Source organism: Oratosquilla oratoria, chromosome 16, assembly GCF_046742065.1.
Source record: "Oratosquilla oratoria isolate Oo_2021 chromosome 16, ASM4674206v1, whole genome shotgun sequence".
NCBI classification, from domain to species: domain Eukaryota; kingdom Metazoa; phylum Arthropoda; class Malacostraca; order Stomatopoda; family Squillidae; genus Oratosquilla; species Oratosquilla oratoria.
The window spans coordinates 66,035,303-66,060,234 of NC_134792.1; the positions used below are offsets into that span (position 1 = coordinate 66,035,303).

At 38.9% G+C, this 24,932-nt stretch overlaps 1 protein-coding gene across 7 annotated transcripts in view; it reads right to left on the reverse strand.

Moving 5' to 3' along the window:
- Nucleotides 1–24,078, reverse strand: part of LOC143034093 (uncharacterized) — a 34,161-nt gene extending 10,083 nt beyond the window's left edge. For 5 of the 7 annotated variants that reach the window (XR_012967227.1, XM_076200034.1, XM_076200032.1 and 2 more), the window contains exons 1-12: nucleotides 24,015–24,078; nucleotides 17,574–17,678; nucleotides 15,478–15,706; nucleotides 13,672–13,797; nucleotides 12,123–12,953; nucleotides 11,038–11,167; nucleotides 10,128–10,395; nucleotides 9,504–9,649; nucleotides 7,935–8,090; nucleotides 5,978–6,141; nucleotides 3,005–3,139; nucleotides 352–495 (exon numbers count right to left, since the gene is read on the reverse strand). Coding sequence is in view for 6 of the 7 variants with exons in the window: in XM_076200034.1 (XP_076056149.1) it covers nucleotides 352–495; nucleotides 3,005–3,139; nucleotides 5,978–6,141; nucleotides 7,935–8,090; nucleotides 9,504–9,649; nucleotides 10,128–10,395; nucleotides 11,038–11,167; nucleotides 12,123–12,953; nucleotides 13,672–13,797; nucleotides 15,478–15,706; nucleotides 17,574–17,634 (2,390 nt within the window). In the remaining variant the exon portion in view is untranslated. Of the gene's footprint in view, nucleotides 1–351; nucleotides 496–3,004; nucleotides 3,140–5,977; nucleotides 6,142–7,934; nucleotides 8,091–9,503; nucleotides 9,650–10,127; nucleotides 10,396–11,037; nucleotides 11,168–12,122; nucleotides 12,954–13,671; nucleotides 13,798–14,601; nucleotides 14,740–15,477; nucleotides 15,707–17,573; nucleotides 17,679–23,331; nucleotides 23,766–24,014 lie in introns of those variants that run through there. The other 2 variants (XM_076200033.1, XM_076200035.1) reach the window with 2 other exon arrangements.
- Nucleotides 24,079–24,932: the final 854 nt, after the last annotated feature.

The window sequence follows — 24,932 nt, forward strand, 5'->3', positions numbered from 1 at the left end:
TGATGTTGCTATTGATATAATTCGGCCAAAATAAAACCTACTCCAGTCATCACCTTGCTATACGTACACGTGCGCACCACACCATGCAATGCTACACAAAACGAATCACTTGTGGGCCAGCACAAAATAAACCGCTTACACACAGGAACAGCCGACATACAAATTGCCCAAAACTTCACATCAACCAAAAATTATTCGACCCTAACAAAATATATATATATATATTTTTACAGGATCATATATTACAATTGGGAATTAATGAAAAAAATTGAGATCATTGTCAGGAAAAGAAAAGAAAAAAAAAAAAAAAATCGGAAGAATGTCATGCCTGATAAATGAACATCTTCCCACCTGGTGTTGGCAGACATGGACGTGATGGAGGCACTATTCCTCATCACAGCATTACGATAGAGAGCTTCCTTGTCCGTGGCCTTCTTCTGCAGCACTTTGATCATGGCATCTCTCTCCGCAATGTGACTCTCCAACTCCCGGTTTCTGAGTAAGACAACACGTGAACAAAATGCTTAAGATACATATACAACCATCTCGTTCCCCCTTGAACTGGGGTGGATGAGTCAAATTATATACTTTGCCTCACATAGATTACAAAGAGAGGAGGCTCCTAGCTTTCTCATTCTACTCCAATGAGTTGCCTTTGCTAACATGCACAGGAACACAGTGGTTGTATTCTTGTCTCCCCACCTCAGGGTAAAAGAAAAAAGAAAAAGGTGGAGACACATGGGTGGTAAAGGACACTTAAGAAGGCCAGCTGAAAGTAGGAATGCATACATACTAAACACCCTTTCCTCCTTACAAGAAACCTGACTGAATCCAAGCAGACCACATCATGCACATTAAAACCCATATCCATCTCAGTACATCATGGATTAAAGGTCATCCCTGACCCCACCCACAGTCCTCAGGTCAAGAGCAATGCAATGAGGCACAGCACTTCTATGGCTTGCCCTGACTGTCAGAGCTGGTCCATCTCCATTGCTTATCGTATATATATCAACTGGCTTCTTCCTCCTTATTAGGGAGGTAGCCACCCAAGGCATGCACCCATCCCCAGCCAATCCTTTCCCACTTCCCATTCATCTTAGCTCCTTGAGAACACCTGTTCAAGATGCATTATTCCACCATCCACTCACAATCTACTTCCATTAATTCCTATCTTTCACATTCTCTCTGCCCTACTCAAAAGACATTCCTCGTGCACCCAAAGCTCCCTTTACCCCATCCATCCACCGCATTCTTGGTCGTCCTCTCACATTTCTCCATCCATTATTGCCTTCCACACTACTTTTACTCTTTCTTTCCATATCCCCAAACCATTTAAACACTCTTTGATTTACCCTATTTGACAGTTCTCTTTCTAACCTCCATTTGTGGATAAAACCTCATTCCAGCTGCAGTGTTCCTCAGGGAAATGGAACTGCTCGGCCAGACAATCGAAGGAATGAAAGCAACAACCCCCATTTTCTGCCTCACCTCCATATATCACACTCTACCCATTCTTGCAATAACTATATTTCTCAAACATTCCACCTTAAAAACATTCCCTCTTCCTTTCTGCCTCCCTTATATGCCAAGTTTCTGCTCTGCACATTGCCAAGGGTACAATCACTCCTTTGTACAATTTTCTCCTAGTTTGTTGGTTGTGTTTGGGAGGTTGTCCAGTGGGGTGACTGCTGGGGTTTAGTATGTTTAGGTTGTCTGAAGATTTTGTTTCTTTATTGGTATGTTGTTTGTGTGTGTAGTGATGTGGTTGGCTTTTCCGATCCTATGTGCCACTTATTCTACGGAAGGACATAGTTCACAAGTGGAGCACTCTCCCTTCCTGACATTGATGTCCACTGAAAGAACAACCCTGCTCTTCCCAACATCCCAGAAAGTCTTGAAGGGTCCATGGTTTCTGGAACATGCACTTTCAATTGATTATTTTATTTTCATGTGATGTCAATACATCGGCACCTGCCATTCCACACCTCTTAGTCAGTGACACAAAAACCTGCCCAGACCCTTACACATGCACCATACACAAAGGCCATAAATTACACAAACATCCAATGCAAAACATGCAACTCATGGGTCCATTTCACATGCATAATGCATAAGAATCGGTAAACCAGCATCAGTACACAAGAACTTGCATCTACAGCCAAAAACACATCCACACATCCACTAAAATGCCAACACATAAAAAAATTTAAACATGTTACAAATACACACCAACAGTATCACAAACACACACAGTTGCAACACTTCCTACATAGATATAACATACACACAGCACTTATACGAGAAGCTAAATAATCATCACAATCAATAAACCTGTTGCCTCTGATCTCTCTTACAGAAGACCTATGAGTAATGAATAACAAGCACCATAAACCACATTACCCATACTCAATGAATATACCATAATCAGGGACGACAAAACTCACCACAAAGGTGGGTTCGTAACACCAACACACAACATATCATTCTCCAACAAAACAAAAACTAAATGACCAACAGACACCATAGCAGAAATAATCACAATCCAAACACTGATAAAGCAAATAACATTCAGCATCACAAACATTTACACATCACCTTCCACATCAGTTCCCAGGGGTATATCCCCACTCACACTCAGACCTCTCAACACGTAACAAACCACACGTTGGCAGCCAAGATGAAAGTAAACCACCCAAAACAGAACACTGTAACAGTTAACCCATTCAACTCCGATGACAAGATGTCTTGTCATTTGGTCAAATAAAACAAAAAATCATAATAAAACAACAAAATGTTTGATGATCAAACAGCACCAGAAAAATATGACGTCATCAGTCCTCCTCGAGGAGGACTGACGACGTCATATTTTTCTGGTGCTGTTTGATCATCAAACATTTTGTTGTTTTATTATGATTTTTTGTTTTATTTGACCAAATGACAAGACATCTTGTCATCGGAGTTGAATGGGTTAAGAACCGCAAAGTACACATGCTAAACATACTGAGCTTCAAGTTCAGCCAAACGCTTGTTCATATTGTGCATTTCATCCATGTGGCGCAGTTTGTCAGTCTTGGCCTGGGCTATTCTCCGTTCGCTTTCTACACTTGTCTTCTCTAAGGCTGCAATTTTGGCATCTCTGTGAACACAAGAAAATTATGCAACTCACTGGTATGGAAAACATAAAAACCATGCAAGATAACATTTATTCGACCCAAATCCAAAACGATTGTGGTTAGCCAAGGGATAGAACTGGAATATGGGCTTCATTAAACCAAAACCCCCTCTGGGTATGGATCCACCTGGATGGATAAAATCTGGTTAGGGGTGTGCCGATTAATCGGTATTGGCAAGAATCTGCACTTTTTTGGTGAATTGGCATTAGTGTGAATCTGCATTCATTTTTAGAATCAGCAAAATATTGCTGATGCCAAAGAAGAAGAAGAAGAAGAAGAAAAGAAGAAAAAGAAGAAGAAAAAGCAGATTCTCGCCAATATTCACCAAAAAAAGAGCAATTAATTGGCACATCCCTAAATCTGGTACAAGCAAGAACATTTGTATATAAAAACTCACCATCCCACTCCCACGAAGTGGGAAGTGAGAAACCCCTGGTGAGACAAAATCCTGTCAATTGTGGCAAACTGCTGGTTTTTTAAGGCCAATGTTTGGGTTGTTTTCCTGCCTGGCCAGGGCTATCGGGAACCAGCACAAGAAGCATGCAATAAGTCCCAGGAATAGAACTCATGATCACCTGCTCACGAGTTCAACACTGGGCTACCGCATGGCCCATTTCCACATTACCAAAGGATCATTCAAGCTATTATGAACCAGATCTTAAAATGTTTGAAACAGCTTACATTCACAAATACAGAAAACCCAAAAGAAGAAAGCAGGACATCAAGACAGGAAAACAGCTGTAAGGTGTTGCAGGTGTTTGACAAAGAATACTAAAAATAATAAAAGGATGTTTTGGAAGGAAGTGAAGAGTTGTGGGTGGTGAGGTCAAGTGGTGGGCTTTTCCAAAGTGTCGCTGATTCTACAGAAAGACAAAGTTCACAAGAGAAGCATTCTCCCTTCCTGACACTGGTACTCACTGAAGAGCAACCCTGCTCTTCCCAACATCCCAGAAAGTCTCGAAGGGTTCATGGTTTCTGGAACTTGCCCCGAAACCTGTTGACCATCACACTCCAACTTCCTTCTGACCTACATTCACCACTTTCATTTATTTATTTTTCAAGGAAGGTCAATACTTTGGCACCTGCCTTTCCACACCTCCTAGCCTCTGAAGCAAGGGTGCAGATAGACAGAAGCTAATAGAGGTAAAGGGAGTAAGGTGAAGATAGGTAGTGCATTTCAGGATGGAAATGGCCAGTCTCACTGTGACAGCCGGAGATGCCCCCCCCCCCCCCAAAAAAAAAAAAAAAAAAAAAAAAAAAAAAAAAAAGAAGAAGAAGACTGATGGGAAAGGAGAACGACAAGAGCTATTGGAAAAGAGGATATACAAAGAACATTGACAGATGAAAGTTGGTAAGGCACCTGGGTTAGATGGTTGTCATGTGGAGTGTCCGATGAAGGGATGAGTAGCCATGAATATTAAATACCAGAAAAGAAGACTTTGTTGGCAACAGTATCTACAAGATTCATTTCTATACTCAGGGTAGCTCAGAATGAATTTTCTTGGCAGCAGTTACTAAACCATTCATTTCTATACTCTAACTAACTTGGAATTAAATTTCTTTGCATCCGTTACTAAACCCCATTCTAGAATACTGATTCCATAATCATATGACACTAATATTTCATAGACTTCAGAGGCACCCCTATGGAACAGAGCCACAAAGTATTCATCCATGTCAAGTGATTGAACACCACTCAGTGAAACGCTGAGCCACTTCCTTATTTTCTATTGTCCCCCTTGAGTCAATCCTTTATTCTACTCAAGTCTCCACCTCTTCCACTTCCCATGTTTTTGAGGCAGGGGATAAGAATGCCACCACTGTGTTCCAGTGACTCCTCTTTTCTGTAATTTTCTCTTTCAAAGAGTCAAAGCAAAAGAGGACTTGGAAGGAACACTCCAACCAGAATCCAAGCAATCAATCACCTATTACTACAATCACGACACACAAACTATCCCACACTATTAATAATATGAAAAACTGTTGACTCAAGTTTCACTAGCTGCAAATCCATAGTCCCACTAAGGCCAGGAACTGTCCACGGGCCCTTCCAAAGATCCCTCCGGAGGAGGACTTTGGACTGTTGTCTGTGTTGTATGGTGTGGGATTGTTTCTATATCACCAATTGAAAGTAGTAGAGGGAGAGGAGCAGTTGTTGGTTGTCAGCTCTTTTTACATGAGAAAAGTGGAGGAAATACAGTTGGAGTTTATATAACAGGGGTGGACAATTCTAGTTTAACAGTAGTTGCCTAGTGGGATCCTCAGGAGCAACTCATGGTTACCCGCAGACGATATCTGTGTGTCTCAGGCACACGGGTGACAGAATTGTCCACCCCTGTAGAGAGAATATTGGGCATGGTCCAGAAATGGATTGCCAGCCCCTCCAGGCAGCACCCCCAGATGGAGGTATGGGTGTTGACAGGTTTTGAACATAGGGAGAAGGGAGATGACTTTCTGTGTCATCATTTCATAGGTACCCGTCACCTGTCCCTCCCTTGCAATTAAAATACAGACAACAGTCCAAAATATCATAGATCTATTGAAGAACCTGTGGACTGAAGCCAGTCACTATGGAGCTGTAGATTTCCAGACAGCAAAACTCAAGGCAACAATTACTATTATCACTACTGTGCTCTAACTACCTCCCTTATACAGGGGAAGAAGCCTTAGGCATACAGATTGATTACTGTGCTCTAGCTTATCTACTATCTTCATCTTATCCTCCTCCAATTTTTTTGTGTACACTAATCCACTAAACATGTATAATACATGAAAAATGGTTGGTAATCACAGGAACTTACTTTGGCATTGATGCTGCTTCGATAGCCAGTTGCCTCATAGCAGATTCTTGTAGATAACGCTGTTCCCATTTGGTCACCTCCCCCTCCAACACCATGATCTTCTCCTCTCTTTCCCGCAGTACTCTCCGTAGGTTTGCCAATTCTTGTTCCGTAGCATTTCCTTCCTAATCACACAGACACAAAAAAGAACAAAAAAACATGTACCTTATTTCATGCCTTCATGAATAATCAAATAATTAACAGTGGTTTTAATTTCCTTCCTAATCACACAGACACAGACACACACACACACACACACAAAATGTACCTTATTTCGCCTTCATGAATAATCAAATAATTAATGGTGGTTTCCATTTGATACAATTTCCCCATTACATTAAACAAGGAGAGAGGCTGGCAGCAATTTGGAAGTGAGTATTAAAGGAGAGAGGCTGCAGGAAGTGGATAGCTTTATATACCTGGGTTGCATGTGGCAGGAAAGGGAGTGGAGGTAGATTGTACATTAAGAGAACCAAGAAAATGCCTTGGGGGATTAAAAAATATAATGAGAAATAGACATTTGGGAATGGATGCTAAGAGGAGATTGTATGAAGGGGTGATTGTGTCAACAGCACTGTATGGGGCAGAGAGATGGAGCATAAGAGAGGAAAAGTTTAAATGTGTCTGAGATGAAATGTCTGAGAAGTATGGTAGGAGTTACAAGGCTGGATAGAGTAAGAAACGAAGAGGTGAGGAGAAGAGTGGGGGTGGAAATGGAGTTGGGAGATAGGGCTGATGAAAGAGTATTAGGATGGTTTGGACACAATGAAAGAGCAAATGAAGAAAGATTAGTAAAAGAAGTGTGGAAGGCAGAGGTGGATGGAGTGAACAGTGGCATGGAGACGATTCTTTATGATGTCCGTCTCAAAGGACCTCCACACAGAGGTCCACCATTGTTCCTACGGATGGTCAACAACCTAGTACATGTGGATGACAATGTTCTGTTAGCAATGATCAAGTAGGGTTTGAAGAGGTGAGAGAAGAAAGTTATACACAAATAATATCAAAAGGATGTGGATCGAGTAGCAAATCATAATGAAGGTATGAAGTTGTAAATGTGTGCATAGACATAAGAGTATCACATTCCCCAAGAAGAAGCTGAAAAGTACAGAAGCAGGAACAGAAATTCTTGAGTACTGTTCAGATACATCTTGGTCAAGAATGAAAATAAGATAAGAGTTAAGATAAGAGGAAAACAAGGGTGGTGGTTGGGAGTGGGTATAGGCTTTTGATTTGGCTATCTCCCTTATTAGGGAGAAGACTGTCATACACTGATGTATATAGAGAAGTGGTTCTCGAACTATGGGTCGCAAGATTAATTTTGATGGTTCGCAGGGCCCCACGATTTTGAAATATTGGTTAAATGAGAAGCAGCACCACGGATCCCATTAATTTAGTTTTCTGAAGGAAATGCAGTGCCATGGATTCTGTTAATTTAGTTTTGTTAAAGAAAAGCTGTATACATTATTTTTTTTTCCAAAGTAAAGGGTATATATCACTGTCCATTTTGTTTCTCTTTACTTTATTCTGGGTCACGAAGGATTGAAATGTTCCAAATAGGGTCGCTCGAGAAAAAGTTTGAGAACCACTGATATAGAGGAATGAAAATATGGCTTGATCTGCATGTGTTCAGAGATAGATGAGGAGAGGGGAGGGAAGAGTTATTTGTATTTTGTCACCAATAATTAATACTTCTATCCCTGGGGAGGAGTCAAAGAGGTGGTAAATAAGAAATCCGAGGAGGGAGAACAGATGTTAAAAGTAACGGCATTCTTCACAAGTAGAGTTTAGTCTCTAATCAGAAAAGAATCATGTGTGAATCTGGCTTGTAGGGGTGTTATTAAAGTCCCTAAAACATAAAACTCATGCAGAATATCCCAGCAGTGGAGATGAACCTAAGATTTCTTGGGTGGCTTACCTGTCTTGTTCCGGATCGCAACTGTTCAATTTCCTTTTCCAGTGTCTGTCTGAGGTCCCTCTCCGACTGCTCCCGTCTATCAGCCGCAAGTTGCAGAGACATGAGAAGCCGCTTGAGCTGCCCCACTTGCTCTACCAAATCCTGCTTTTTGCGCGCCTGCAGAGACGGAAACAAAGCAAAATGAACTCAGCATGAACAAGTTGCAGCATAAACTGGTATCAAGTGCAGTTTCAGTAGGCACTGATCACAGTAATACTACGTACATATACCAAAAGGCCCTTTCCCCCTTTTTAAGGGTGTGACAACCCAAGGTATGCACACATCCCATCTAAGGACCCATTGTTTGGGTCAAGGGCAATGCAGCAAGACACAGCTCTTCTATAGCAGAGTCCACAGTTGGTTTAACCTCATCATCGTATGGTGAACCTCCCCACCTTCTCATTCACTCAAAATAATAAATTAGATATTTTTTTTTTTTACCATTTCATCCTTTAATCCATTCATACTTTCCTTCTATTTATTCCTATGATTTTTATATCTATATATATATATATATATTTACATGACAGAGGTTCTACGTTACACATGCCACAAAATATGTACCCATGATCCAAGCACAACCTTACTTCTATATATCTATGTACCAAGGGCTACCCCCCTTGTAAGGGGGAAAAAGTCTTGGTATATGTATGTATGTATGTACCAAGGGCCTCTCCACCCTTAGGTGCTGTGGTTCACAAGAGCAATGTTTTGGCACCAAGTTCCTATTTTCTCAGTAATTTTTCACACAAAACTGTAAAAAGATGCCAAGAAAATGGGAACTTGATACTGAAACATGGCTTGTGTGAACTGTGCTTTATTAGGGAAGTAGCTAAGTCAAAGGCATGCAGCCAGGGTTGCCAGATTCTCAACACAATATTATCATACAACTATCTAATAAACATTGAAAATTATAGTACAAATCTTACGAAATACAGAAAAGTATAGTACAAACTGTACGATAAAGAGGAACACTATCATACATCATAAAGAGGGTTAAACAACTGTACAATTTATAATAATTATTGTACGAATGGCATCCCTGCATGCACCCACTCCCACCTGTTTCACTCCCATCCACCACCTTTGTTACCATCTTATCTTAGCTCCTTCTGGATGAAGGGTCATCCCTGTATTACATACATACATATACCAAAGGATTTTCCCCCCTTATAAGGGAGGTAGCCAAAAAGAAAAAGGCATAAAAAAAAAAAAAATCCCACCCATTCCATCCCTAAATACATTCCACTCCCCTCCACCCTCCCTCTTATCTTGGCACCTCTTGGATGACGGGTCATCCCTGTATCTTGTCCACTGCCCTGGGTCAGAAGCAGTGTCGCAAGACACAGCACATCCACAGCAAGGCTGCTTCAATAATTTGGCGACCCCCCTCTCCGTCCCTTCATGCAGAAAAGGAGAAGACAGGGAGAAATCCCTTTGTGCTGCATCAATTTTTTCTCACACATATTACTTCACCCCCCATCCCCCTAATGTATCACTTACATCATTTAATTAATAACATGACCTTACCTCCTCTTCTAGTTTTAAAACATTAGCTTGAGCATTACTAAGGGCAGAGTCCAGTATATCAATATGAGTTCGTTGTTCGTTTAGGGTTTGTCGTTGTGCTGTCAGTTCTATCTCTTGCCTTTCTTTAGCTGCGATTAGTTCTTTGTCTGTAATAACCATACTTTAATAAACACCTTTTCACAGCTTAGGATTTCAAAACAATCAAAATTTGAACAAGAATAAATAAGGAGAATATAAATTATGTAAAACTCGATAAGACAGTATAATTTTTTGTAATGCATTTTCCTCTTCCAGTAACCATGATTAAATCTGTTCACATATCCTAGAGGGGGATGCTTGCTGGGCGAGTAGGTTAGGGTAACGTTAATTGCAACGGAGGTCAAGATGACGGCAATCTGAATCCTGCTCAGGGCGAGTTGAACCAAGGGCATGGTTCATTAAATTCCACCCTACAAAATCCACTGTAAGGGGCACCATCCTAGCCTTCCGATTGGGAGGACTTTGTGACATTAAACCAGATCAATCCTAGAGAATGGGATATGTAACAGAAAAGGGAACAGACGGGGAAGGAAGGCGTGAAAGACGGAGACGAAACGGTAGAGACAAACAGGCAGGGAACCTTACTTTGTGAGACAAGTTGTGCAATGAAAACATCTCTCCTATTGAGTTCCTTCCTCAGGGCATCCCCATCCACAGGCACACTCGCGCTTGTGCTGGCCAGCTGGTTTGTCAGAACTTCGACCTGTTCTCTTAGGTCCCCCTTTATATCGTTCAACCTCTTCACCTCTGCTTGGAGCTTGTGCCTTGCAAGGCGTTCCAGTTGCTCTCGGCGCTCTGAGAGTTTGACCAATGCTTCGTGGGCCTCATGGACTTTGATGATTTCCAATTCAAACTGAAAAGATTAGATTTCACTTGAAAAGTGCATACATATCCTTCATATTACTAGTACAAGCAAGTAATTGTTATGAAAAGAGCCAAAACCTGGGCAACTAGAATGCTATCGTTACTTGTCTAGCTGTTGCCACGTGATTTTGTTATGGTATTCCATAAATTAAAAACAATCACGATTAACCCTTTTCCTATTTGCTAATTGATCTTATACTGTGTTATTCCACTTACTACCAGGTAGCTTTATACAATTGAAGGAAAGTCCTTATAATACATGGATACAGATGTGACATTTTGCAAGTATATTCTATTATGAACTTAAATTCTACCAAAAGCCTGTAGTTAAACATCCTTCAATCTGTAATATATTTCTTTGCTAAGGAGAACAAGGAGGAGGAGGAGAAATTACTTACCCTCTGTAGTTTGGCAACCTTACGATGATACATGTCCACTTCCATTTTATACAATTCCACTTCCACTTATACAATTGAAGGAAAGTCCTTATAATACATGGATACAGATGTGACATTTTGCAAGTATATTCTATTATAAACTTAAATTCTACCAAACGCCTGTAGTTAAACACCCTTCAATCTGTAATATATTTCTTTGCTAAGGAGAACAAGGAGGAGGAGAAATTACTTACCCTCTGTAGTTTGGCAACCTTACGATGATACATGTCCACTTCCATCTTCAAGGCATTGTTCTCCTGCGTCAAAATATCCACCATTTCCAACAGATGTCCGTCTCCATCATCTGTCTTGCCTGACACCACTCTGGAGCATCAAGAAATGATTGAACTTGAAAACTGTACTTAACTTTGTTAACATTACGATACACACTGGGCTGTGTCCCCAAAAAGTTATGCAATTTATTCCCAATTTGTAATATTTTCTCTTATAACTGAAACATATTTCTAACCATGACATCATGCTTGCTGTGATATACACAAATCTAGTTTACTGGTATCAATAGGGGGCCTTCTGATCTTGGAAGCCCTTAAAAAATCTTAACCCAACGAGAAGCATCTCCCAGCCTGAATAAAGTAGGACTTAAAATCCCAATTCAGATAGTAATCTGCTATCAACCCAAATAAAATGACACATAAACATAATACCAAAAGGCCTTTTCCCCTTTAATGGGGGGCAAAAGATGACAGCCCACCCTTCAGCCTTCCCATGAATATGTTTTAAGATGGGTGTATATTATGACTTTGCTAAGATAAGAGGGAGGGAGGGAGGAGGGGAGTGGAATATATAGGAAATGGAATGGGTGGGAGTGGTTTCTATGCCTTTTCCTTTTTGGCTACCCCCCATGTAAGGGGGAAAAAGCCTTTGGTATATGTGTGTATGTATGTATTCTCTTATTAGGAGAAAAAGGCCCTTTGGTTTGTATATATGCAAATGTTTTGGATGGATGTGTTATGGGGTACTGAGGGTAGGTGGTGACATGAACATAAGTGGGCAACTGCAATTCTTGTATCGTCCGAGTATCAATTCTCTTCTGGATTCATGTCTGAGAGTACTTAACCTATCATGGAACTCTCTGACCTTGAAAGTAGTCTTTCTTTACTAGTTTATGTATATATGTGTTTCTGTAAAGAAATATGAGATGCTTTGAAAATTTTTGTTAGCAGTTTTGTATATGTTGTTCTCCTGTTGTGACATGTGGAATGTGAGCATGTGATGATGATGTCAGGGGTAGGTTCACTTACAGGTGCACATAACTTACCTTTGACTAAGGAGTTCTTCTTTGGCACTTCCAAGACGAGTGAGATCTGGTTGTGATCTCGAGAAGTTTAGCTTTTCTAAACCCCCTACCACCCCACCACGTTTAATAGTTTCTAGTACTCCTTCTTCCCCCTTATTTCTTCCTTCTAACCTCCAGTGGGGATATGCTGGGGGTGGGGGTAGATTAAGATAGTCCCTTTGCCTCTCATGAGCTTCAGAATCTGTCTCTTGATTCAGTAGGGTCCCACTGTCCGACAAAATGTTGATTCCACTCGCAGAGCTTGAGGCACTCTGGTCACTGTACACACTGCCGTTTTTCCCAGCGGTGCTTGCAATACTAGCTCCACTGTTACCACTACCAACACCATTACTACCACCACCATTAGCATTACCACTACCGCTGCTGCCGGCACCAATGCCAGCACCAGTACCGACACTGCCACTACTGCCATTTCCTGGCACACCTCCACCCTTCGAGTCCTTCGTCACTAGGTGCTTGAGCACTTCTGATTGGTCCAAATACGATGAGGGAATATCAGTCAGATCTGTACCCAAGCCGTACTTTCCCGTGGTACTCCGAGCCTGGAACTTTGGGGACCCTGGGGTACTGGTTTGGTTCATATACGAGGGGACTGAGCTTTTGGGGTTCATGACGCTTGAGCTGAGCAGAGAAGCACTAAGGACTGATGTGTTGAGGGTTGTCGAGTTGAGGAGCGATGAGTTAAGGAGTGATGAGTTCATGTTGAGAGCTTCCAGGTCCCGGTTCAACTTCTGCATGTGCTGGCTGTAAGGAGGTGGCCCTGCCTCCTGTACCTCATGGATATTGGAAGACCTATGGAAAGGGAATGAATAATCAGATTTCCAAATACGTGCATGTATATATATATGTATATATGAGAACAGCGACATCAATCAGACAATCCTTGTCTTGGAAGTTTGGGTCCAGATGCAGCAGGTTCGAATCCTGTGCGCCACTGTCAAGGATTGTCTGATATATATATATATTATATATATATATATATATATATATATATATATATATATATATACAAATTGGCTTTTCCCCCTTGTAAATGGGGGTGCCCAAATCAAAACATACCCTGAATTTGTGCATGGGAACATTGTAGCACCGTTCTTATCCTCTCCACTGCAGGAGTAAGAGAAACAATGTGGTGTAATACGAGTGATCCATGAGAGATTTAAGAATAACAGAAGCGAGGGGTAGTAAAAGTTAAAGAGGGACTTGGCATTCATCTATCAACAGAGATAAACATAAAGATATGTATGAAAGGCTCCTACATCACTGGTCCATAGGGGTGCCAGGTTACGCCATATACAAAGAACAGAACAGTTTCCCCCAGCCTGAGGTGGAAATCCTCCCAATTCCACTGGACTTTTGAAACCCAGTCTTTGCTAAGAGCATAAGCAGCAACATCCCTAATGGTGAAACAACAGAGAACATGGACCACAAGAGAATGTTTGCACACAGTGATTTATGCTGACACTTATCTAGGACAGAGATACTAAAATACTATGGGCTCGGTACTTACACGGACTTTCGGGACGCTGTGGGTGTGGCATAGCCCGGTGCCATCCACCGGTGGCACCAGGATTCGTCGGAAATGGAGTTGTGCACGATGAGTGTGTTCGTGTTGCTCCCCATTGAAAGGTTTGATCTGAAAAGAAAAAACTTTATCATCCTTTCTGCATGAGGCTACGATAATATCAAGTTATATTAGCAACCATAATCACCTGTGTCTCTTAATCCAACACTTGCTAACTGCCACTTGTGTGGACATTTGGGCCTGGGACATAAAACCCACTTTAGGAATTGGCCCTGGACATAAAACACCACAAATTCCCAAAGTGGATGTCCTGGGCCCAAACGTCAGGACAAGTGGTGGTTGGCAAGTGTTAAGAGACCTAGGTGTATACTACTGAAGACATGTATACAGGAACATTATCTGATTTACAACATTGTTTGCCACAGATCGAGTATAATGAACATCTTAAATATAATTTCAAACAAAAACCAACCAACATGAAAAACTCTGGAGAAGAAGAAGAAGAAAAAAATAATAATAAATAAAAATAAACAAACAAACAATAAATAAAAAATATATACACACACACACACACACATATATATAACTTTCCACTCTAATTAGTGTAGGGTCCTTGAAAATGTGCCTTCATTCATTCAACATTGACACATTTTGTTCTGGTTAAGGGTTGACTTTATCCAACTGAAGGACAGTTCAGTCAAAACTACTTCTACATTGAGATTTGTTTTGTCAAGAGAATCTCTTTGCTGAATAATTTTAGTTTACCTCAAAAGACTTTTGCTACCACACATAAAACACAAGCCAATGTTCATGTAGTTAGTAAGCTATATCAAACAGCTTTAACAAAGTAAGTCAACTCTTGAAAACACAAACGAAACTTCTTGGATTAAGAAGAGCATGACTAAGTTCGTGTACCAGTTACGCTGCTGCTGCTCCAGTCTATGTGAACACAAGCAGACACCTCGACAGATACTATTCATCCTCTAGATGCAAAAGCAGAGGAGATAGCACAGGCTTACAGCACAAGCCAGGAAGTCAAAGTAATAAGTGTAGATTGTCGCAATTACTTCAGTAGATTTACAATTACACCTGTAATTGGAATATTCTCTTGATATAGTTTATCTGAATCCACACACACCCCACTTCCCATACCGAAAGCAGAAAGCTAGAGCTGTGAGCAAAGCATACTGATTAAAAACAATTCCCAGATTGACCTCTCTTAGTAAATGGGTGACCCTATATTTTTTTTCTTCACCCCTTCTGCTCTCTGTTGGAGAATAACACATACCATCACACATCAGTTCTTTTGTACTATTAACATGTTGCTCTTTCCCCCATCCCCAAACTTGCCAACACCTAAACCAAAAAAACACAACAGTACTCACATAGAGATCTATTATTGGATCTAAATAAATCAGTAGGTATTCCCCCCACCCACCAGATGACACATGACTCATTAGAAGGGATCCAGTTCATAAAAGACTGGTCACTAACTATCTTCTTACATACAGAAGAATCACCCCTAAGATAATGACCTCACCCACTCTGCCACAAGTACTCCCACAATACAAGTATATGCATCCCCCTTAAATAATACCACCAGAGAGATATATATATAAAAATCACACTTGAGAAGTAGGTCTATTTGCTAAGACAGACTGAAGCAACAACAATAGCCAGCTTCTACAGAAAACAGAGTATAAAGCATAACCGAAACAGTATACTAGTTGTCTTTATGCCTGGACTCCTGGGTCCTTGTGTGTCATATAAAACAAACTTGTCAATTCTTACTCATTAGATCTAAGAGTTGAGACTCTGGATGTTGCTGTGGAGGACAAATAGCTGGCCGGTGCTGTGTTTATCGTCACCGTGCTGCTGCTGCCAGAGGATGCCACATTCTCCTGGCCTTGGGGTTCCTGTCGTTGGGTGTGTCTCAAGGCATAACGTTCCTCAGGACTCAAGTTCTCGTTCGAAGTGCTTACATCTGTTTCACTTCCACTGAAGCTCTGACCATATGTAGCTGCAATAGAAATAGAAATAAATATGAAAAATAAAATAAAATATAAATATATACCAGGGAAAAAATACTTTTTTTTTTCCCAGAGCCATTTTTTTAAATTACCTGAGCCATGTTTTTGCAGGTTCGATTTCCTTCAAACTATTGCGAGGCTAACTCATTACTCATGTGCATGAAAAATAACTTTTTTTTTTTTTTTTAAACAAATCAGCCTTTAATTTTGGGGGGAGGGGGATGGGTGGGGGAAGAATAAGATCCATTCAAATTTACAGGTTGTTATTGTAATGTAATTGATACAAACATGTCAAATTAGTTAATGGATTTCAATATGATGCAAATTACTGAGTTTCCTTGTTAAGTTGTTTAAGATCCACTTGCAGAGTTTTGTAGAATAAAATTAATAGTTTCTGACTTTCTGCTGTTCTGCATAGTACTATGCAGGTCTTCTATGGTAGCAGTACAAGGTCACTGTCATTTTCATTACTTGATATTAATCTAGTTATAGCAACCTAATAGGTTAAACCTGTTTATATGATTCTTTGATTAATCCGTTAGCATGTAGTTCTCAACCTCTCATTCTCAATGCTCAGTTTACACTAGCTCTCTTAATCAGTTTGTTTGTTTTCACTTTTATTAAAGTTTTCAACTGTCAATTTTAGCTTTTCAAAATAAATACCCCAGTACAGGTAAAAGCCTTGGTATATGTATGTGTATGTATGTACTCACTCTTTAACTCTTGCACTTTGAATTTTGATGATTCGATCCAATTACTGTTATTTAGTCAATGGTGCATTGTACATGTAGTCAGCACGTTGATTGGGCAGCTAGCTGCATGCAACCAATGAACTTCCCTGCATACAGGTACCATGCAATTCGCAACTAGCGACATTATGTAGCACGATAGTTGTGTAGTCTAGTCAACATGTACTAGTATACGTGCGCATGCAGCTGATACGAAGCTAGGCTGGTAAGCCATTGAACTCTAGCAGCTATACCGCGTACACATACATACATACATCAACAAATTAAAATTTATTGATGCGTTGAGTTTATGATATCGATTGATAATGCAATGATTGATCACGGGTAAGTTGTGTTTGCTCTGATCCTTTCATCAATGGTGATGGGATTCAGGGATTGCCAAATGATGGATAATGCATGAAAAAACGTTGAATCTTGCTGCGGGAGCGATTTTTTTGTGGGGGATTGCTCCCACTATTGGATTTGCAAGAGCGACATTGGAACTTTCCCGAGCGAAATCGCTCGTTGCCCCCGTGTATTTTTTTTTTTGCTGATATATACCCTGTACTGGGGTATTTATTTTGAAAAGCTAAAATTTACAGTTGAAAACTTTAATAAAAGTGAAAACAAACAAACATAAATCATAAGGGTATTAACATAGAGCAAGTGTATGTGTGTAATATATTCACGTGCATACCAATCCATCATATAGTGCAGAATGCAATAATGGGTAACTTGACCCAGCACAATGATTAGAATTTGAGAAAGTTATACAAGAAAGAGATAAGGAAACCTCATAACTTGTATAATGAGTACCCTTAACCTCTTTGATACAATAATGCCTATGTAGGCGTTATGAGGCGCAAGTAGGTATATGAGGATGCTAGTGTTGTCTTGATTATATTTATTTTGTAATAGTAGCTGAGTGACCCCTGAATTTTGTGAACTGGTTTGATCACGTTTTCTGTGTTTATTATTACTCAGAGTGAAAGAGAACAAGTAATACAGCAGTGACTTTATATTTCATAACATGAGTAGTGTGATGTATCGTACATTTGGCATCTGTTGCTGCACGCTAAAATTTGACGCGTATTGAAGAGGTTAATATAAGCACAGCTTTATAACGTACCTTGATTATTGATAAGTGTTCTTTGAGTGATCGGGTTCCCCCCCGGCTGTTTAGACGTCATGGTGTGCACATGACACTGAGCAGTGCCTGGTCAACCATGCAGTCCTGAAACAAAGCACCTTGCATTATTAACACAGAATTAGAAATACACTCTTGATAAGACAGATTACATACTCAAAATGAGGGCAAAGCTGAGCAAACTAGGGCTACAAAAAATGGACAAAATGTTAAGTTTGTTGCAGTCTATTAATCTTTATGATGGTGAGCCCCCAGCTTTGTGGCAAACCTTAGGGGAAATGATGGGAACAAAGACGTGTTCTGTTCTCCTACACAGGCATGGCACACCTCCACCGAGGAACATATGGGTACAGCAAGTCCTTGTTATATGGTACATATGCGTTCCTGAAAACCTTACCGCAAATTGAAATTACCATATACCGAACCCAAGTTTAGACTTATGGCAGATGTACCTTCTTCCTGCTCTTTCCTCTTCTAAGTATCTAATTCTACCTCCAAAACACGAGCAGATACCGTATCTGTGAATTTTTCTTACCGTAAATAGAATCAAGGGTAGTAATTACCAAATACCATAATTGTGAATTTACCGAATAAAGAATTACCGTATAAGGAGGACTCACTGTAAATACAAAGAAAGTTCCCAGTCTAAGGGTAGTGTGCAGATGTAAAGCAAAAGTATTGTACTAGCCTTGTTACAAAATCAGATGAGTTTCACAGGATGGAAACCTATGTAGTGATTACATACAAACTCTTACTATGAGTACCCATTCTCATATCTGTCCCATAGAGCTGGGCTCTGGGCACTCGTGGATGATGTCAGACTGCTAGCCTTGAACAGACAAGGACTTCACAAGTTAACTAGCTTCCTTATGGGGTATTAACTAGATAAGTTTTATCCAACTGATATAGTAAATGACACCCCTACGGACCAGTCAAGTGGTATTCAATTCCTCCCCTGCAGACAGCAACTCCAGTGACACAATCTGAAGTTATAACTGTCCAAGGTGTAACCACATCACAGAAGACAGAGTACCTTGTGCTACTACAATGTCCTACACTCACTCTTTCCAGTCACTCATACAAGATCTTCCCATCAAGATCCTAGGAAAAGTACTGCATACAGTCAAAAGTTGTAAAGAAAGTTGACGAGATCAAAAACAAAAGTATACAAAGGAAATTTTCTTTTGGACAACATAACTAGAGTAACAGACTGTAAAAAGAATGAGGTTTAAGGTCATACACAAACAACGTGTAGATTTTATGACACGTTTTCATAAGTGATGAATAACAGTGAAGATTTTACACACTGACAACACTTGACACTGTGATATTAGTAACAAAAAATACATTCAATAGAAAAGAAAAGAAAAGAGAGAGAGAGAATGAAATATATTAATAAATTGATAATGTTTTTTATTTACTATCACACACCAGGAGATAAGATATGAACGTTTTTTTATCATCATCATTGCATAATCACTGACAACATGCTCCCGCGTACTATCAAGTGCCATATCAACCAGGTAACAGATTCCACATTACAACACTCATTACTGCACTTGATGTGCTAATGGAAGCTACTCCTTACCAAGAATTTGGATACATTATGATCTTACTAAATCATGCTTGGTAATTGGACATTACCCTGTAAAATATAAATCTGTATCCATCTTGGACAAAAATTGTAACAATCATTCCTAAACACCCAAGGAATGACCACCAAACCCAACTCAAGAGTTGCAACCATATATATTAAGTACAATAAGGAACATATTTATGATCCAATTGAAGAATCAATGCCAACCTGTAGAAAAAATAACCTGAAACAAAATTGTTCATAATGGTCATTCCTATGGGGGTTACCTTTTTTCTATTTAATATTTACATATGAAACCCAGTGCATTTAGTTTCAACAAATACAAAGAAAAGGGGAGTTCATATATTTCACTAACAGCAATTCTTTATGTTGAATTCTTTTGATCCCATAGCATTTGGTTGAAAATTGCTAAGTTTTTGTTGCTTGCATTTATGTGAACATGACTGTATGCAATGGGTCATAACTTTTTAAACACTATTCAAAAGGCACATAATTTCATAAAGAACCCACACAGTCATAAGTACATCATTTACCAAATCAAAATTATTTTGAAAACTCAATGGACGCTGACACTGACATGGAATGACCCTGAAGAAAGCATAATACAAATTTATGAAATACACGCCAACTCCTGAAAATAGAGAACTTAGTGCTCTTAACCACTGGGGTTAGTACCTTATTCCCAGTAATTGGCTCACACAGAAACACTATCTATATCCCCCTTCCCCATGAAGGAAATAATAACAACACAGAAGGAAATAATGGATAAAATAATGAACCTCGATGTCAGAAAATTACACAGCCTGGATGGAATAACAAACTGGATATTAAAAGAATGTAAAGAAGAACTAGCATACAAAATATACAACATAAGTTGCTCGTTCAAAGAAAGAAAAAAAAAGCCAGAAGACTGGAAAAATGCTGATATTGTACCAATTTATAAAGGAGGAAATAAGGTAGACCTAACAAATTATAGACCAGCTTCCCTTACAAGCACAGTAGCTAAAATCTGTGAAAAAGCTATAAAAAGTAGATGGATAAAACATCTGGAGGATAACAATATACTGAATCCAAAACAATTCAGATTTAGACAGGGAAGATTGTGTACCACTAATTTGATTTACTTTTACTCAATACTAGATATAATACAAGAAAGGGATGGATGGGCCAATTGTGCTTTCCTAGATCTACAAAAAGCTTTTGATAAAGTCCCTCACAAAAAACTATTAGGAAAACTGGAAACCATAGGAGGAATACAAGGTAAACTATTGAAATGGATGGAGGACTTTATGCATAGAGGAGGTAATTAGTGGAGTCCCACAAGGATCAGTGCTGGCTCCTATAATGTTTTCCATTTATGTAAATGACATGGACAAGGGAGTGGAATGTTACATGTGCTTCTTTGCAGATGATGCAAAATTAAAGGTGAGTACTGAAACGGGCTGTGACTCATTACAGAGATCTGAACAGGGTTTGGGAATGGAGTCTGAAGTTGGAAGTGGAATTCAACATAAAAAAATGTAGCATAAAGGAGTTCCGAAGATATAAAATTGGTGAAAAAGAAGTAAAGAGGCAAAACCTATAACTTACCAAGATCAACAAAAGGGGCTTCTACCTATTTGGATAAAGAAATGGTAAAGAAAATAATTGTCACATTGATAAGGCCTAAATTGGGCTATGCAGCGACACTAAGGTCACTCAGTACAAAAAAGAATATAAGGAAGATTGAGAGAATCCAGAAAGCAGCAACAAAGATGGCCCCAGAACTAACAAAACTATCATATGAAGAAAGATTGTTAAAACTGGAGTTGCAGACTGTGGAACAGAGAAGAGAAAGAGGTGACTTGTTGACCATCTACAGGATTATGAAAGGCATGGAAGTCCTTGATAGAGAAGACTTATTAAATTGGGATAAGAGAAACATAAGAGGACATGGAATGAAGCTTAAAAAGGACAATTATTGAAGAGGCCTTAAAAAAGAACAGCTTTCCCCACAAAGTGGTGGATATATGGAACAAATTAGATGGAGAGAGAGAGAGAGAGAGAGAGAGAGAGAGAAAGTGTGCAAAAACAATACAGGAACTTAAGAGCAAACTGGATGTGGAGAGATAAAGATGAGACACCATGAGCTTGGCTCCCCTTCCCGTAATATACAACTAGGTAAATACTAGGTACAAGGTTTCTTTCTCCATCTCATATCCCTGTGTTCCCTTTTATCTTAGTTCCTGGAAAACCTGGAAAATATGAGGGCAATAGAAATAAAGGCACTCCTGGAGTTGTCCTATCCAGCAACACAATTTGCTTCGAGACTCCTGTGCTAAGCACACAAAAAATAAGTTACCAACAATCAACAAAAAAGTTAAGTTAAACTTTTGGCAATAAAACAGATTGCAATAATTGATGATGCTGTTGTGTTCAGTATGGGAAGGGTGAGATAGCAAATCACATGGCTGAACTGGACCACTATGATTGAAAGAAAAGAAAAAAGAGAAAAAAAGAAAAAAGAAGAAATAAAAAGAGAAGACAATAAATGGCTAAGAGAATGTAAAGAATATATAAATATAGAGAATGTGAATATAGAGATTAGGAAAAGTAAGAAAGAAGTACTAGTAGAGAACATATACAAACTGAATAAAAAGAATGTCTACAAATGGAACGAAGAGAAATATTGAAAATATTTGGAAAACAAGAACATCCAGGTAATTTGTTTGCCTCGAAAAGAAAGGACATGGGTAGAAGAAAACAATAACTACCCAGCATCACATTTGAAGATTGCAACTGCAGTCAGTTACTTGGGAAAGCTCCGATTAATCATTAATTTTTTTTACTTTCAGTAAAGGATTTCTCGTGCCACCTAATATTGGTGTATTAAAACACAGATCAAATGATTGAGCTAATTATATGATAAATTCTCAAACAAGTCCTTTCTGTGATGCATAGCCAAAGGACCTTGAGCAACTCTTCATGGATAAAGAAGATTACGCAATTGAAAGGAATCGATTACATAATTTGCAAACACCACTTTGAGAAACTAAAGGTCTGATAGAAATTAATTGTGTTGTGAAAAAGTCAATAAAAGTTGTGTAAAAAAATATAATAAAATAAAAATAAATAAATGAAAAAATAGAAACAGCATGAAAAAAAATTAAATAAGTAAAAAATGAATAAATAAAATAAATAAAACAAAGAAAAAATGCACTAGAAAAACAAAAGAATTGTAAAGACGGTTGGAAAGACCAGGTTTCCAACTGTATCATCAAACTGAATTGAGGGGACTTAGGAAAATTGAAGTAGCTCGCTACAATATCTAGCCACCTTCTCACACATGTATTTACAAACAGAAGCTAATAATGGTATATTCTTTAAAACAATAAAACTGATATATCACTTTCCAGACCACAAACCCACCAATAAGACAGATTCAAGGTTAGGTTTTGTCAGATCAACGTAGGGTATAATTCTAAAAGCAAGCAGACTTGGATATTTAATGTGAAACTCACATTGTCCAATAGCTCTTAAAACAATTTAACCTAATCTAACCATTCAATAGAAAACATTGATCTTTCAAATGGAAAAAAGTAAATAATGCATTGGTGTTACTGGAATAGAACCCAAATTAGGTTTTTACCCCTTGTAAATGACAAAAATGGCATAACCTAAGATCAGTGACAGGTATTTGCAATTTTTGTCTCGTCTACTCACACAGCAATTTATTAAGTAGTTTAGATTTAGTTGGTAAGATTAGTTTTTTTTAGGTTTGGATCAGATGAAATTTCACAAATTTTGAGCGACATATGATTACTTTCATTGATATGACGGCTCAATTTCAATATCTCATTAGTTCTATTCCAGTATCACGCACACATTTTTCATGTCTTTTTTTTACATTTGAAAGCCCTATATCTTCCACGGATCGGTTATGTTAGGTTAGATTATTTAAGAGCAACTGGACAATGTTTCATGTTAAATATAAAAGCGTGACTTTGGAATTTTACAATTTTCTTTTTCTTTATGAAAACATTTCATTATAAAAGGAAAAAAAATCTTGATAGAAGAAAAGTGAACTGATTTAGTGATTAGTTTACTGTCTAAATATTATTTTTTCTTCACTTGGTTTTAACTCAAATTATCAAATACACATACTTTAAATTTCACTTCCAACACTCCTTCATGAGATCCTTCTTCCTTTGTTTCGTAGCCAGCAGTACCTTGTTCTCGAATAGCAGACTTTGGAAATTCACATCTAAGAACGTTTCCTAGTTGCGTGCTTCCTTGACGAAGTAGAGCAATTTCATTTCTTCTTTGACGACAAGCTGTTCGTCTTCTCAAGGTAATTCACAAGTTCATGGCATGATGCAAACAGTCCTCTCTTCAGAATTACCGAGGTTATTTCCTACTTCAACGCAAAAGGGCACATCACATTCACTTCGTTCATTTCTGCCAGTCCCCCCCCACCATCTCATCCTAAAAACAGTTTCTACCGTGATCACTCGATCTTCATTCGCCTCGTCATCCTGACCATTTTTCTCTCAATTCTACCACTGCTTTCACTCACCAAGCCACACCTTTGGTCACTATTCTTATGTCGCGTGTCAAGGAAATCCAGACATTGCATTTTTTCGTATTCAATGACGCCAACATACTTGAAATTCCTGATGTTTCTTCAACTGCTTCAACGGAAACAACTAACATCCATTGTTTATCTCACATATTTCACATCTGACAACCCACATTCTGCATACTTGGAGCTTGGATTATCTGCGAAATTATTAATTAACCAGTCGTTTTACAGCTACTGAAGAGTACCTGTAAAAAAGAGCCCTTACCTCCTGACAGAAGGAAAACAACGATCTTCCACACCCTCCCAGCAACTTACGAGAAATGTATTTTCGGTGTCATTATTCGGGTGTCTATGATCATGCACAGAAAGGTTTCAATCGTTTATTCTGGTTCTAAGCGCACGCTCCCGTACGTGTACAAGGGTTTAGATGCGCTCGTTAAGTTTCGGTTCGGCGGAAGGTTTAAAAGTGGATTTACAAAAGGGTCACTTAATATTACCAAATACATTTCATATGACACGTCTTTTACCCCATTGATTAGAAAATTACAAAAATAAACAAACGCGACTGAAAATAACAACAGAGGTTGATTTTACTACGGTTATAAGTACTTAATAGTCATATTTATGATCTTTAAAACAAAGGGAAATTATGATGAAGAAACCTAATCATGCAAATTCCTTACAAATATGATACTCGACTCCAATTCTTATAGAGAAATAGATTTGATATATTATTATAACGATGCTGATAGTATTTAACTACACTGAATTTTATGTATTCGGACAAAGCTATTTAAAGGGACCAGAAATTTATTCACCAGTCACCGTCTTCGTACAGAGTACAGGTCTTCATGTATGAGCGATGCCAAAGGTTAAATATGGAAAGGTTAATATGTAAGCTTAATCGTTAATTCTATGGGGAAATTACACATAAATACCACATAATATCTATACTGAGAAATCTCACAAATTTTCATTAAACGTAGACCATGATTAGCTGAACTGTTATTATTTGTTTGTATGGCAATATTTACTAAATGTCCGTTGGCAGCCAGCTGTTAGTGAAAGCGGTAGGAAATCCAGTCGAACCAAAGAAGGTATTTTACAACGGAATAAAAACTGGAAAAACCGAAATATTCAGACACAATACGTTCTCTTCTAGACTGGCTGAATTACAATGAAA